The sequence below is a fragment of the Siphateles boraxobius genome, unplaced genomic scaffold (genome assembly GCF_051911475.1).
Source record: "Siphateles boraxobius isolate OS27281-9 unplaced genomic scaffold, OSU_SipBor_1 5, whole genome shotgun sequence".
Classification (NCBI taxonomy): domain Eukaryota; kingdom Metazoa; phylum Chordata; class Actinopteri; order Cypriniformes; family Leuciscidae; genus Siphateles; species Siphateles boraxobius.
The window spans coordinates 34,351,018-34,366,813 of record NW_027509141.1 but is presented as its reverse complement, the minus strand read 5'-3'; the positions used below and the strand labels follow the sequence as shown (position 1 = coordinate 34,366,813).

Genomic DNA, 15,796 nt, shown 5'->3' with positions numbered 1-15,796 from the left:
ATGCAGTTTCTTTACAAAGTGACATCGCCATCTACTGGCCTGGCAGCAGATCCCATAGGATAATAATATACGTTTTTAGTCATTTTCATGGATCCGTGTGAACTTAATAGTTTGGACAACATTGCCGTCTGTCCAAGTAACTTTCCAAAAACAAAAAGGAGAGATTTTAAGCAGCCTATATTTTTGTCATGTAAACGTATACCCTTAAATGAAGCTAAAACGAAAACTGAAATAAAACTAAAAATTTTATATTTTAAAAAAGAAAGCTAATTCTAAATATGAATAAAACTATAAATAATACTAAAACAATGTAAGCTGCTCCTAAAATCATGAATGTTATTGCATTATTAGATAAAATATCAAACAAAGTGTTCTATATTTGTCTTTTTATTATTTTATCATTTCAAACTTGCTTTAAAGGATTAGTTCACTTTTTAAAAAACTTTTGCTGATAATTTACTCACCCCCATGTCATCCAAGATGTCCATGTCTTTCTTTCTTCAGTTGAAAAGAAATTAAGGTTTTTGATGAAAACATTCTAGGATTTTTCTCCATATAATGGACTTCATTGGGTACCAAACGGTTCAAGGTCCAAAAAATGACAGTTTCAGTGCAGCTTCAAATGGCTTTAAACAACACCAGACGATGCATAAGGGTCTTATCTTGCGAAACGATCGGTCATTTCAAAAATAAATAAAAAAGTGTAAGTTTTATAAGCACAAATGCTCGCCTTGCTCTGTTCTGTGATGCACGTTCGTGACTCTCCTGTTCGAACTCGTTCATCAAAATGAACAAATCTTTTTTCGAGTCATTTCGTTCATTTTGTTTGTTGAATGAACGAAATGACTCGAAAAAAGATTTCTTCAACCACGAAAGTGCATCACAGAACAGAGCAAGGCGAGCATTTGTGCTTATAAAACTTAAACTTTTTTATTTATTTTTGAAATGACCGATCGTTTTCGCAAGATAAGACCCTTATGCATCGTCTGGTGTCGTTTGAAGCTGCACTGAAACTGTCATTTGGACCTTGGACCGTGTGGTACCCAGTGAAGTCCATTATATGGAGAAAAATCCTAGAATGTTTTCATCAAAAACCTTAATTTCTTTTCGACTGAAGAAAGAAAGACATGGACATCTTGGATGGCATGGGGGTGAGTAAATTATCAGCAAAAGTGTTTTAAAAAGTGAACTAATCCTTTCAGTTGGCATGAACCAGAAGTTGCGATCGTCTTTCCTCCCTATTGTGACATATATCTGAGTTAAACAGCTTCTCAAATGCGGAAAATGTGGGCGGGATTTTATCAGTGGGGAATTGATTGGATGGTTGTGGTTTGCTATTGGTGGATCTGATGTGTGTGACAGGTTGCCCCGCCCACATCATCAGAGAAGAGAAGTCACTGCAAGAGGCAGGGGAACTTATTTTGATTAAAGATTACGATCACATGAAAAATCATTTGTAATAAATACTGCAATATTCCATAAACATAAAGACATTTGATTTGAATATTTATATCTAATGCAATGAAAATCGGATAGTTTTAAGTCTGAGTTTAATGCCAAAATTCCTTTTTGGCCACCATGTACTATCCGTATATATCTTTGATCTAATGTGATGGATCATTCCTTATATCAATCCGGGACGGAACGCCCTCACCAGTGGTGTCCCGCATGCAGGGTCCCGCCCTCGGCAGCGTCTCTTATTAAATAAGCACCGCTGAAGGTCTGCAGGTAGCTCCCAGGACCACGCCAATTTAGGGCCTGTTTGGTTTGAGTCTTTTTTATTAGAGTGGATCGAGACTTAAGCTCCATAACGGTGCCGTAGTGATTGTCCCAGACAGAGGCCCCCGTTCCCCCGCAGAACAGACTGGCCCCTTTCAATCCCACAGCAAGAGCTCCGTCTCTCTCTGCCTTTATCCTAATATAGGAGTCCAATATCTTGGAATTCAGTCATTTCCTTTATTAAAAAGTCTGTTTAGCCATTTTTATGATTGCTGAACCAATAGATCTTTATTTTCTGAGTTAAATGGGGAGGTGTTTGCATATGCAAGGGTGTTTTTATTTGATGAAAAATACAGTAAAAACTGCAATATTGTGAAATAGTATTACACTCTAAAAAATGATGTGTTGGATTTACTTAAAATATATATGCACCATTTTTGCATCATACTTTTTAAGTAATCCCAACTTGGAATAATTTTACTTAAAATTAACAAGAAAAACTTTGTTATATGTACTTAAATATTTGAGTTCATATAACAAAGTTTTTCTTGTTAATTTTAAGTAAAGAATGTTGTATGAACTCAAATATTTAAGTACATATAACAAAGTTTTTCTTGTTAATTTTAAGTAAAGAATGTTGTATGTACTTATATTTTTAAGTAAAATTATTCCAAGTTGGGATTACTTAAAATGTATATGCACCATTTTTGCATCATACTTTTTAAGTAAATCCAACAGAATGCAGGCCATGTGAGATCAAAACAAATTTTAGTTGTTAACTTAACATTTAAGCTCATTAATATATAAAAATAAGACAATTAAATGAGTTGAACCAACCATTTTAACTTATTTTAGATCTTTAGCTATTGGTCTGCTTACTGCACTGCTCCAGTACATTCAATGTCTTAAAATAAATGAAACATGCAAAACACACACAATAAAGCATTTAACTTTATTTTTTATTTTTTTTGTGCCAAAGGCTTGAAAGCCTGTAACCACATGAAATTTAACAAAATTTCGACAAATGGAAATTTTTCCAACATTTACTTTTGGAACATAAAAAAACTCTTAAAGGACAATTCCAGTGAAAAATGAACCTAGGGGTAATTAACACATGGTTACCGAGTAGATCGTTCTCTGGGATGCGTTTTCATGATAATCGAATGTAGAGTTTTATCTCTAAAAACAGATTAGCTTATAACGCTAGTATATGGGGCATAGAATAAGCAGTAGTAAATCGCTAGTTAATACCACTAACAAAGCTCAAAGTAGCCTCACACTAACACGGTAGCATAATGAGGGTCCCTACATGCAAAACGAAGCATTGAGAACTTTGTAAGTGTACAGACAGTTTAATAATTAGATACTTTATAAAGACAGTACATTACGCGTATACAGGCAGGAACCATCTTGGAAAACAGTCTCGACAAGCCGAGCCACGAACGGTGTGCTAAGTGAGATGAACTGTGACTTTGAATCTCATATGGTCCGTTGTTTCCGGAAGAAACTATTTTAATAAACAGATATAATTCATGCATTTCCATATAATTAGTTTCACAAATGTAATTCCTATCAACCAGATCATTTCGGCGTTCGTGGCTCGGCTAGTCGGGACTGTTTTCCAAGATGGTTCCTGCCTGTATACGCGTAATGTACTGTCTTTATAAAGTATCTAATTATTAAACTGTCTGTACACTTACAAAGTTCTCAATGCTTCGTTTTGCATGTAGGGACCCTCATTATGCTACCGTGTTAGTGTGAGGCTATTTTGAGCTTTGTTAGTGGTATTAACTAGCGATTTACTACTGCTTATTCTATGCCCCATATACTAGCGCTATAAGCTAATCTGTTTTTCGAGATAAAACTCTTTACATTCGATTATCATGAAAACGCATCCCAGAGAACGATCGATTTGGTAACCATGCGTTAATTACCCCTAGGTTCATTTTTCACCAGAATTGTCCTTTAAGAATAAAACTAGCACAAAACCAAAGTATTTTCTTTCTTTCCTTTTTTTTGTAAGAGAGATTGCAATCTTTACAAAAGTTTCACAAAACTTCCTTGATTTTTCACTCTTTGCAACACTTCTCCAAATATGCAAAATTTTTCAACATTCACTTTTGGAACATACAACCTGAGAATAAAACAAGACTACAATCAAATCTTTGCAAACTAACACTGTACTAAAGCCAGATGCGTTTGGCTAAACATGTCTTGTGAACATATTTTGAGTCGTAATGGTCAGAACAACACCATCAATATCTCAATATCTCAGTTTCAACAAAGAAGCTTGTTCTTCAGAGAGTAAACCTTTGGAGAAAGTTTGCCACTGTCTAGTTCCAGTAGAATCTTCTGAAAAAATTCAAACGAGTATCTGAGCTCTTTGGGGTAACTCAGATTGATTGCATAAATTAGGCCAAGTAGATAAACACAAGCCTTCGCAACACCTGACAACCCCGTCATCACCTCTATGCCTTCCAGCGTTACCCCAGTCTGTAAAGGATCATCTGCTGAGCCACCTTTCGTGATGATCCTCAATGTATGATGTTCCAGTTCCTCTTCGTTCCCATGAGTTTCCTTAAAAAACAACAACAACAAAAAACAGCAAATCTGCATTTACTTGCAACATCACTTGTTATTGTTCAGATTGTTGCAAAAAATAAATTGCATTGAAAATACGTTGCATTGAAACACAGAATGAGAAAGAAATTTACCTTTATATTTTAAAATAAAATAAATCTCTTACAGCCTCTCACATCTAATTTGGTTAAATTAATTAATTGCCATCATACAAGTTGTTTATTTAGGTTTGGAGCTCAACTTGGTTATTGATCGAATTTAAATGCTCACCTCATAATGCTTGAGATTCTCAGGATTTTCCGAGAGGTAGACAATTAAGCATCGAATTACAACTTCTCTGCATTTTTCCACAGGACTGGTCTGAAAAGTATACAAAATGTGGCTTTTCATGGTGCATACACAAAACAATTATACAGATATCCCATAGAGTTTGAGCATTATGTAACAAACTCATCTTCATTGACTGTATAACTACTGATGGCAAATTAAGTTGGAAGCTAAAAACCCACAAAATAAGAGGGAGCTGAAGATGCCTACAGTACAAGTAGTCAAAGGATAATTTACATACTTTTGCTGCATCACAATTTTTTGATGCCCTGAAATGTCTGCAACAATGTAAGATCTGTTGTAATTTCTGCATGTTAAAACTAAAATGTCTAGAAATACTCTCTAATAAAACTTGACATTGTGCAATTGAAGCACAAGTGAATTATTTGCTTATAAATCTAAAATCGTGGAGTACAGAGGAAAATAAGAAGAAAAAAAAGGCTTCGGCCCAAACATTTCAGAAGGCACTGAATATAGATATATACGTGCCAACAAACTAGGATTGTAAAAATACCGGTACTGAAATGTTAAAAATGTTACAGTACCAGCATTTCCCCCTAGCATTTTCAGTGCTGTTGAACGGATTCTGACTAACTTAAAGGGATAGTTCACCCAAAAATGAAAATTAAGTCATTAATTACTCACCCTCATGTTGTTCAACCCCGTAAGACCTTCGTTCATCTTTGGAACACAAATGAAGATATTTTTGATTAAATTTGAGAGCTGGATCACTCCTACATAGGTTTCCTAAGGGAGTGAAACTTGACGGCCCAGAAAGTCATTGAAGAAAATGTTTAAATATTCCATGTGACTACAGTGGCTCAACTATAAGTTTATCAAGCGACGGGAATACTTTTTGTGCGGAAAAACAAACAAAAATAACGACTTTATTCGACTATTCCTTTTCTTCCTTGTGGGCCTGAGACGAGAGTTCAAGAGATTTCCACGACGCATGCGCGAGAACTGAGAAGAGGACATTCTTCTTCTACTACTTCTTGTTCAGTTCTCGCGCATGCGTCGTGGAAATCTCTTGAACTCTCGTCTCAGGCCCACAAGGAAGAAAAGGAATAGTCGAATAAAGTCGTTATTTTTGTTTGTTTTTCCGCACAAAAAGTATTCCCGTCGCTTGATAAACTTATAGTTGAGCCACTGTAGTCACATGGAATATTTAAACATTTTCTTCAATGACTTTCTGGGCCGTCAAGTTTCACTCCCTTAGGAAACCTATGTAGCAGTGATCCAGCTCTCAAATTTAATCAAAAATATCTTCATTTGTGTTCCGAAGATGAACGAAGGTCTTACGGGGTTGGAACAACATGAGGGTGAGTAATTAATGACTTAATTTTCATTTTTGAGTGAACTATCCCTTTAAACACCTATGACTGCCATTGCGTTCACATGCTCAACAGATATATCTGTGATTGGCTACAATAAATCAACGCTTCAGAAAAAAGTTGCTAACAGCAATCATTCACACTCTTCACCTAGTGCTTATACAGATACACATGTGAGTGTTTGAAAGCAGGCGTCTATCAGCGGTCTATCAGAAAGGGTGAACACAATGGTCAATCAGAGGTGTTTAAGCTAGTCGGAATCCGTTCAACAGCGCTCAAAATGTAAAAAAAGTGTTAAAATTTCAGTACCGACTTTGTATTAAAGTACTGTTACTTTTTACAACCCTACATAAACTATCCACATACCTGGTTTAGCATACTCAACATTTCTCTAATTTGCTGTCCAGCATTTCCTCCCTTGGTGCGAAACAAAGACAGAAGCGCATCTGTGTGTTTGTCCAGGTTTGCCATGAATGTTGTTTCCAGCTCGACAGCTGTCAACCTCCTGAATTCTTCTTTGACCTAAAAAGACAACAATACATTACTCAAAACTCAGACAAATTTAGAGCAGAATTAAAACAAGGAAATATAAATGTAGATACCTGAGAGGTGTCGAACAAAGCAGGCCATCTTTCCTGTATGCTTGCTATAGAAGGACTCTTCTCCACAATCTCCTGACGACGGTAGGAGAAAGTTCTGGACATTTTTTGAGTAATTATTCTCCAGTTATCCCTTATCTTGACATCATCAAGAAGCTCCATCCGTTCTTGTTCTAGACTCTGTTCAGTTACTCCCACAGGATGTGGAGGGAGGTAGTTTATTTCTGCTTTCTTTGGTTTTTTTACAGCAGCAGGTCTTTTATTTTTAGCCGAATTCACAGTTACTTCTGGGCAACCGATACTTCTCAATTTTGACCGATAGTTTCCCATCTTGTATTTTAGTCTGGTTTGCCATCCATAGAATCTGGAGTATGACCCAGGCTCCTTTAAGCAAGGATGCTTTTGGATTAATGCCTCTGCAACTGAGGAAATTTGCAGGCTGGTCGGATATGCACAAAACTGGAAAATCTTTTCAGCCAATTTCTCTAGAATATCGGACTTCACACTTGGATTGTTCAGAGTAGTTCCATCATTTCTGAATGCATCATTAGCAGACCTCAGAACCACCTCAGTGTCAAAGGCAAACTCTGGAATTTCAAACGGTGATGGCCACGGCTTTGATCTTTGTCCTTGACTGTCTGGAGAGGAGAGCAATACGGTGTCATCTGATGCGCCAAATGATGAGGGAGCTGATGAGGGAGCTGAAGAGGCAACTGAACAGTCATCTGAACTAACTGGGGCATCAGAGGTAGAAGCGCCAGCACACTCTAAACTGTCAATTGTTATTAAATTTAAAGTCACTGGCTCAACTTGCACTACTTTGATAGTGTCTTTATCTTTAAGCTCAGATGTTGAAGTCAGAGAAAAGAACTCCTCAAAATCAGTGTCTTTGTAATGTAGAGTAAAGTTCCCTTGTATCTGAAATGTCTCTTTAACTACTGACTCCAACTTCACACAGGTATCTGGAATTCCAGAGGGCAGGTGAAGTTTGCGAATGGAGTTCTGATCAAGAATTACCCGTAATATTGCTGGTTCACACATGTCCTGTTTGAAAAAGAAACACTATTAGACAAAAATAGGACAATTCACACATAAAATATAATTGTCAGTCTACTAAATCATGTTGTTCCAAAATTAAATATTTTCAATTTGTATGACTACACACAGACAATAATTACATTTGTTATTATCATGAGTAAATTACCATTTTTATTCTGGGTGAAAATTTCTCTTTTTGGTAATAAATAATTTAACAGCCATATCCTGTTAACAATTACCTATTATGATTACCTAGAACTGTGTAGAAATGAAGCACTTCAAAGTCACCATACACTTCCCCTTAACAGTGTATGCAGCAAGAGGTACGACATCACTCAAGTCTTCATGGAGAAGTACTTCAACATTGTCAGGTGCATCTAGTTCAAAAGACCTCAAGTGCTCATTGTACCAGGCTCTACGTGTTTTTACTATGAACCCTAAAGAGTTGTTTACAACCATCAGTTGGTTTATCTGAACAAAATCAGGAAGTCCTGCAGTGGAACCATGAGCCAGAACCATACCTTTACAGTATTTTGTTCCGTAACAAGATACGGTGTTTGCCAACACTATTGATGTTTGATTCGGGAATTTTTTGCGAACTGCTTCCTGTACATCACTATGTAGCAAATCCAAATTGACACTGGACACACGTGAAACAGAAAGTGATGGTTCAAAGTTCTCTGAAGGTTGACAATTAAAAGCCATCAACAACTGGTGTTTCACTGCAAGCGAAAGCAAGACGTTTCTGAAAGAATGGGTGCGTCGCACAACACGTTTGAAAAAACTGTGCTTCGCCTCGAAGCGCATGGTCCACATAGCCACAAGAGGACCAAAAGCCTGGATCAGTTCCGGATAGTGTTCCAAGAAATGATGCTTAGGAAGCAACCTCTGCTGTGGAAATACACTCAGAAATCTGTGTCTGTGCTCAGATATTTTGATATCAAGGTAGCCAATGGACTCTTGAGTATGCACTGGTGAAACTATCAGTTCCACAATTTCTTTAAGGTCCATAAGAATTAACCATGCAGGTTCATCCACTGGAATTTTTGGACCAATGAGAAATGGAAGAAACCTGACCAAGGCCCAGTTTTCATGGGCATTTCCGCCGATACTCTTTCGAGTTCCAAAAGACAGAGGCAATGCCTTTGGACAGTTGGTTTTATCGGTCCATTTAAATGGGAAATGCTGGATTGTAGCATTTATATCATCCACTGTCAAGTATTTCTTTTTGATGAAAATATCCAAGCATAAAGCCAGTTCTACTGGAACGATCCCTTCAAAAAACGTCGTGTAGGAGATCTGGTGGATATCCTGATAAAACATGGAAATAATCCAGTTTGTCAGTCATGATGCATTGTCTTTTGACACCAAATGAATGGACAACACTTGTATCCTCTAATGATGTTTGAACATGTAGAGTGTGTTGCTCATTTGTCCTTCTCTGAAATGCACCTGAACGTACTTCTTTCAGCTGAAAATCTGAACGCTGGCCAAGGCAAAACCTGCAGAGATATGGTCCGGAGAAGTTTTCAACAAACCCAGCAAGTGAATGGGCTGCTAAATTGTCTGCAACAACACACATCACTGTACCTCTGACATTCTTTCCAAGGCTAGAAATAAAAATGCCTTCTCTCTCCAACACTCCTAGATCTTTCAAAAGTGGTTCTAGCACAACTGAATATCCATGCCGTTTAACATCTTCTGCTTTGCAAAGAACTGCCAAATAAATGGACGACAACTCAGAACGGAGTAGTGATGGTACATTTCCCAGCACCCAATACACTGCAGTGATTTTATGCTTTTTCCGGGACGTTCCGAGTGGATTGCATATCTCAAAGTCGTCAATGTATACAATCAGGGCAATTGTGTCTTCACCTTCAGATAGAAGAGGGTTTTGCTTAAAATTTAGCCCATCATGAAAAGATCTGTATGTTGGTACATCCTGTTCAGAGATCTGAGATCTTTCTAGTGCCTTTTGAGAAATATCCGTGTCATTCATTAAATAAGACAACATTTTGAGAATGGGAACATACTGAAAACTCTGTTTTTCCTTTGCATCAATAACATATTCAACAGGCTCCACAATTTTGAAGTTCTCTTTATAATACTCTTTCCTCTTATAAGAGGAACTAAAAGGACCCTCCAATGTAAGTGACTTACCCAATGGACTTGACTCACAAAGTTCCTTTGCCAAATCTGTGACTACTGATGTTTCAAGAACACAGTCATGTTTCTTCAGCGTTTGTTCAATAACGCATCTAAATGCCTCGGTTGACCCTTCTGTTGAAATGAAGAGCAAGTCTTCCACCAACTCGTCAATGCACTTGCCTGATACATGAAACAGGCTTTCCAACTTAAGTAGCACAGAACCAATTTTTTTTACCATAAAATCTGGCAAAGGTTCACTTTCTGCCCTCAGTGGCAGACTGCTTTCTTCTTCACTTTCTTCCTCACGAGTTATGCTTCTAGAATGGCAACAGGCAGAATCTAAACTTGAACGCAGAACTTGCGGTTTAAAATCGGTGACACAATGAGGCATATGCTTTCTGCTTTTGTGGGCAGCAAATGTGCCATACACATTTGTCCTGAAATCACACTGATTAAAAACACAATCAACAGTCTCCTGTTTCTTTAAATGGTGTCTAAGATGTGTAAAGAATTCTGCCTCTGTAGAAAATGTAATAGAGGCACAATGTTGACACACGAAGGAAAAGTTATCTGCAGGTGACTGTACATCACAAGGGGCATGGTGCCTTTTCAAGTGTGAACGAATTGAGTTCAATGTTTTAAATGAACAGGGACAATCCGGAAAAATACATGGCAATGATCTGTGCCGTCCAAGACAGTCATGTTGTAATCTGTAATGTTTAAGTAAGTCTGCCTTTGTAGAAATGACTGTACTGCAAAATTTGCATTTCCATTTCATTGTTGACTAGAAAAGGGGGGGGAAAAATGAATACATTGTTATAAATTTTGTGTGAATGTGCAAGACATTGCAGCCTCTCACTAGCACAGACTTTTTCAGTAAATATATTATATCTAAAATAGAACCATATGAACTAAATGTGATATATGATCAATTTTTTTGGCAAAGCTAATTTGTCAAAAACAATAATTAGACAAGTATGAAATTAACACATATATATTTGTGAATTCTTACCTCAATTTATTCATATCCAAGTTCTTGCACCAAAACCTTTTGCACAGCTGCATGGATTAAAGGATGGAGAGAAAAAAAAAAATTAGCAGCATAAAATCACAGATAATGATAGAGTTACAGTTTTTATTATACATTACTTTTGGAAGTCAAATCTGGCACCTTCTCCCACTTTTAATATTGCCTCACATTATTAAAATGAAATATAACAAACAAAAAATATTAAATGAAACACTTTAAAGCAGTGATTTTTCAATCCTGGTCCTCGAGATCCACCACTCTAAACATTTTGTATGTCTCACTTATCTGACACGCTTAGTTCAGTCCATGGAACTCTCATCTAATGAGCTGATGATCTGGTTCATATCATGATAATTTAACATGGGAGTGTCCTGACTTATGCAAACTGTATTTTAAGGAAGAGCATTTATTTACGATACATTATTCATTCACAAAGAAAATTGGTGTCCTTAAAGGTTGGAGTTCCTCATATGATGATGCCCAAGAAACATTTTTTATTATCAATATTGAAAACAGTTGTGTTTTTTTATTTTTATTTTTCAGGATATGACGAATAGAAAGCTCAAAAGAACAGCATTTATCTGAAATAGAAAGAGTTTGCAACATTATAAATGTCTATACTGTCACGGTTTATCAATTTAATGCATACTTGCTGAATAAAAGTATTAATTTATAAAAAAAAAAAAAAAAGTTATAATTGACCCAAAACTTTAAAAAATTGCATCTTAAAATATATTCAAATAGAAAACAGTTGAATTGTAAAAAAAAACACACAAAAAAAACACAATATTACAGTTTTTGCTGTATTTTGGATCAAATAAATGAAGGCTTGGTGGGCAGAGGAGACTTCTTTTAAAAATATTTAACAATCTTACTGGTAGTGTGTGTGTATATATACAATTAATTTTTTCTGGTGATCAAAAATCTATCTAAAAAGAAAAAATAATAATAATTAAATGTTACAAATTAATCCATTATTAAATGCCTATAAATATAAAAATTAGTCTTTTAAATAATATCAATTAATTTAAACAAAATTTAATTAATGAATACTTCTTTCCAGAGGTTTTGAACGAATCTCTTCAAAAACACTTTAACAGTCACTACTGGAATAGCCAAACAGTAAATAAAGATCTACAATCTTTATTTGAAGCTAAACTGTTGTTTAAAGGGTATTTACTTATTTTGATAATAATTTTGAAGGTTTAATAGACAGGGTTGTCGCTGTCATTTAGGAATAATATTGTGTTTGAATCAAGATCGCCATTATTTAATGGTAAATCGTGCGCACGGAGCTGTAGCCAATGTGTTTTCGAATTTAATATTTGTATGTTAACGTTACCAAAAGTAGGCTAACCCGCGCCCAAGGACTGAACGCCCCCCCTTTCCCGTAATCCAGATATTAGAGAATATGGGAATTTGTAAATACGCAAAGTACATTTTTTTATCCGAAAACTCATAGCCTGCCCTGCATATAATAAATCATAAAATATAATAACATTTAGGCCAACTAATAAAATACTCAAGTATAAGCTACGTGACAACTCGTCAATAAAGTAATTTAGGCCTACGAATTTATCCGTGGGGGAGAGCACAGTCCGAATTGTCCTCTTAATGCATACGCAACGGTCATATATTTCGAAAAACACAATAAATACTCTGACTATAAACACTTGACACGACTTGATACATTCGAAGGAATCACACTCGCTTAATAATTAAAATATATATACTTGCGTGCAAAGTCACTCATTTCATACATTAACATGTAGACTAGGCTACAAACGTTTTAATACGTTTTTGTAAGTAACACGTTACTAATTGTTGATGCAAAATCCGTAGCAATTCTGAAATTCAGTTTAAAAGTTAATTTCTTGACCAAAAAATGCAATAAACAATCGAGTGTACCTTAAGTTAAAAAAAGTTAAGCTTACCTCTTTTCAGCGTCTTCACATGTGCTTCACAAAATGGCTCCAATTTTTGGCTGGAAGGGCATCTCGGGAAATTGCATATCACGTGGCTCGTATAGTTACTTAAATTGTTATGCTCAATTTACTTAATTTTTAAGCAATTATTATAGTAGTTGACATGACTTATGTTTTTTCATTTTATTTATGCATACATTTAAGTTCACCTAGTAACTTATATTTTTGTGTTACACACACTATAGATGTTAAGTAGAGGTTGAAAAGTTATGAATACTTAATTTTTTGGGTTCAATCTAATTACTTTTATAAGTAATGGTTGTTCAGCCAACGAATCGTTTTTTAGAGTGTACTATTTAAAATAACTGTTTTCTATGTTGATATATTTTAAAATGTAATTTATCCCTGTGATCAAAGCTGAATTTTCAGCATCATTACTCCAGTCTTCAGTGTCACATGATCCTTCAGAGATCATTATAATAGAATTAAACATTTCTGATTATTATCAATGTTGAAATCAGTTATACTGCTTCATATTTTTTAAGGAAACTGTGATACATTCTATTTTCAGGATTTTTTTGATGAACAGAATCTTTAAAAGCAGTTTAAAATCTTTTGTTACATTATAAATGCCCAATACTTTGATCAATTTAATGCATCATTGCTGAATAAAATTATGAATTACTTACTAACCCGAAACTGAACAGTTGTGCATGAAATTATACATGCAAAAAGCATCATTCATGTCTGTAGCACAAACATGCTAATTATGAGAAAAAATAACAGTGATTCTTGATTTAGCACTAATAATTATTACTACTCACACTCACACTCGCACTCGCACACGCGCACGCGCACGCGCACACACACACACACACACACACACACACACACACACACACACACACACACGCGCGCGCACACACGCGCACACACACAAGAATGTGCAATAACATGCCTATGATTCGGGCCATGGGAGCTCATTGGGAACGGGCGGCGATCCAGAAAGATCTGTGTGGCCGCCCGCTTCTTACATCACTGTGCCATTCTCATCACACTCACTAATGCTCTCAGCTGCCCCTCTATGACATCATTTCCTGCCCCAGCTGGGTCTGTGTGGTGACATAAACCTACAGCAAAACTTCCCTCTCTCTAAAGCTTTGGATCAGGCTTTTATGGCAGGAACGGTGGACATGCACAAGGGTTGTGGGAAAACACAACATGCCACAGATGAAGAAAGTAGGAAACTGAAAGATCCAGCTGTTAGATTTACAACATCATGGGAAAACGCTTGTTCTCTCTGCTTCTCATGTCAATGTAATTTTACAGATTCCAAACAAAATAAATTTCAGATTTATATAATCAGTGCCTGTTTATATCATGAGGTGTGACATCAAAAGTTCATTTCATACTCCAAAACAAATAGGGCATTGAAAAAACAAATCGACAACAATATATATTTTTGGGTATTTGTATCAAAATGTATTATATACAGGCCTACTCTAATGCTCAACATGTTTTTGAAAGACTGCTCACCAAAATATTATCTTATTTATTTTAAAATGTAATTTATTCCTCTGATGCGAAGCATCATTACTCCAGTCTTCAATGTCACATGATCCTTCAGAAATAATCCTAATATGATGATTTGCTCCTCAAGACTATTATCAACGTTAAAAACACACTGTAAAAATGATCGTGACTTCAACGGTAAAAGAAGGTAAAAACGCTACATTTAATGTAATTTTACTGTAAAATACCGTTAAATTTACAGTTTTTGAAAGTGAAAAAGAAACCTCATTGTATAATTTACAGTGAAAAAACGTAAATTGACATTCCCACAATTCCCTGCGTGACACTTCACATTTTAAGTATTTTTGTTGAAATAACTGTTTCTTCATAGTTTGCTTAGTTTTTTCTAATCAGTTTTGTACATTAGGGTTTTATGTTACATTTATTGTTGTTAAATTAATGTTTATTGCATTTTTAAAATGTCATGTGTGTTACCATGATGGTGTTTAATGTTTGTGCAAATGAGACTGTGCAGCTTCTATATAGTAGAATTAATTTTCTTATGGAAGAGTGCTTGTGATGAGCATTGATAAATCATGTGACTCTCATCACTGCTGTGATGATTGTTGGTTGTCAGTGTATTACAATGTTACAAAACAGAAATTAATACTTCAATAGGTCCGTAATTTAACATTATATCAGATAATAAAATACGGTTTATTATTGTAAATTTTAAATTAAGTCTGTAATACCAATAACGTTGCTACCATATTTTTAACGGTAAAGTTCTGGCAACCACAGCTGCCGTTTTTTTACCGTAAAAATTACGGTTTTATTTTTTACAGTGTTGTGCTGCTTCACTTTTTTGTGGAAACTGTTACATAGTTTTTCAGGATTCTTTGGGTTCAAAAGCAAATCATTTACTATTTGCAACAAGAAATCTTTTGAAACTTTAAAAATGTCTTTGGATCAATTTAGTGCATCCTTGGTGAATTATTAATGTCATAACTGAACCATGTTTACCAGCCGAACCTTGACCCCTTGGTGTTTCTGATATAAAGTGAGACTTATTTTAGTTATAAGTTAAAGTTTCAGTAAGGGAATCAGAAGTCTCTCCCTTTCCTTTCAAAACAAATATTTATTGTTTGAATTGAAGTCCCCTTAATTTGAGACCCAGCTATAACACATTCTCATCTCAAGCATGTTATGCAGCTCAGATAAACGAGTTGCCTCTTGATAGAACACAATTACAATCCAAGACAGACAAGTCAGCCACTTCAGCCGAAGTTAGTAAACTTCACAATTTCCTTATTGTTCCACGGCATGAAAATAACTCCCTAACAGCCATACATTTTCATTCTCCTGCCTCTGCAGAGGACTCGAAAATGAGACTTTATGTTTCATACACGCCGCATCTCAGTGGCTTCAATAATCCTGCAAATGAAATCGATTCTCTCTCTCCCTCTCACCAATTCAGATCCCAGCTGGGTTTCCCATATGTGGCCGTAATGAGGAACGGCAAAGTCAATCCCTTATATCGGCATATACCTGCTAAAGCTCGGCCTCAGCAGAACATCCAATCCT

General features: G+C 35.8%; 1 protein-coding gene across 1 annotated transcript; it reads right to left on the bottom strand.

The window, feature by feature from the left end:
• Positions 1-3,715: 3,715 nt before the first annotated feature.
• On the bottom strand, positions 3,716-12,750 carry LOC143712139 (sterile alpha motif domain-containing protein 3-like). The gene is made up of 6 exons (XM_077204342.1): positions 12,710-12,750; positions 10,758-10,804; positions 6,563-7,603; positions 6,327-6,482; positions 4,570-4,659; positions 3,716-4,296 (listed from the first exon to the last, which is right to left on the bottom strand). Exons 3-6 carry the CDS (start codon positions 7,598-7,600, stop codon positions 3,997-3,999), a joined length of 1,584 nt encoding a protein of 527 aa, XP_077060457.1. The 5' UTR covers positions 7,601-7,603; positions 10,758-10,804; positions 12,710-12,750; the 3' UTR covers positions 3,716-3,996.
• Positions 12,751-15,796: the final 3,046 nt, after the last annotated feature.

Excerpts from the sequence above, each read along its gene's own strand:
- LOC143712139 (XM_077204342.1), bottom strand. The coding sequence starts at position 7,600 with ATGTGTGAACCAGCAATATTACGGGTAATTCTTGATCAGAACTCCATT. Across the intron at positions 6,483-6,562 it reads CTTTGTTCGACACCTCTCAG|GTCAAAGAAGAATTCAGGAG; the intron begins GTATCTACATTT and ends TTGTCTTTTTAG. Across the intron at positions 4,297-4,569 it reads AGAATCTCAAGCATTATGAG|GAAACTCATGGGAACGAAGA; the intron begins GTGAGCATTTAA and ends TTGTTTTTTAAG.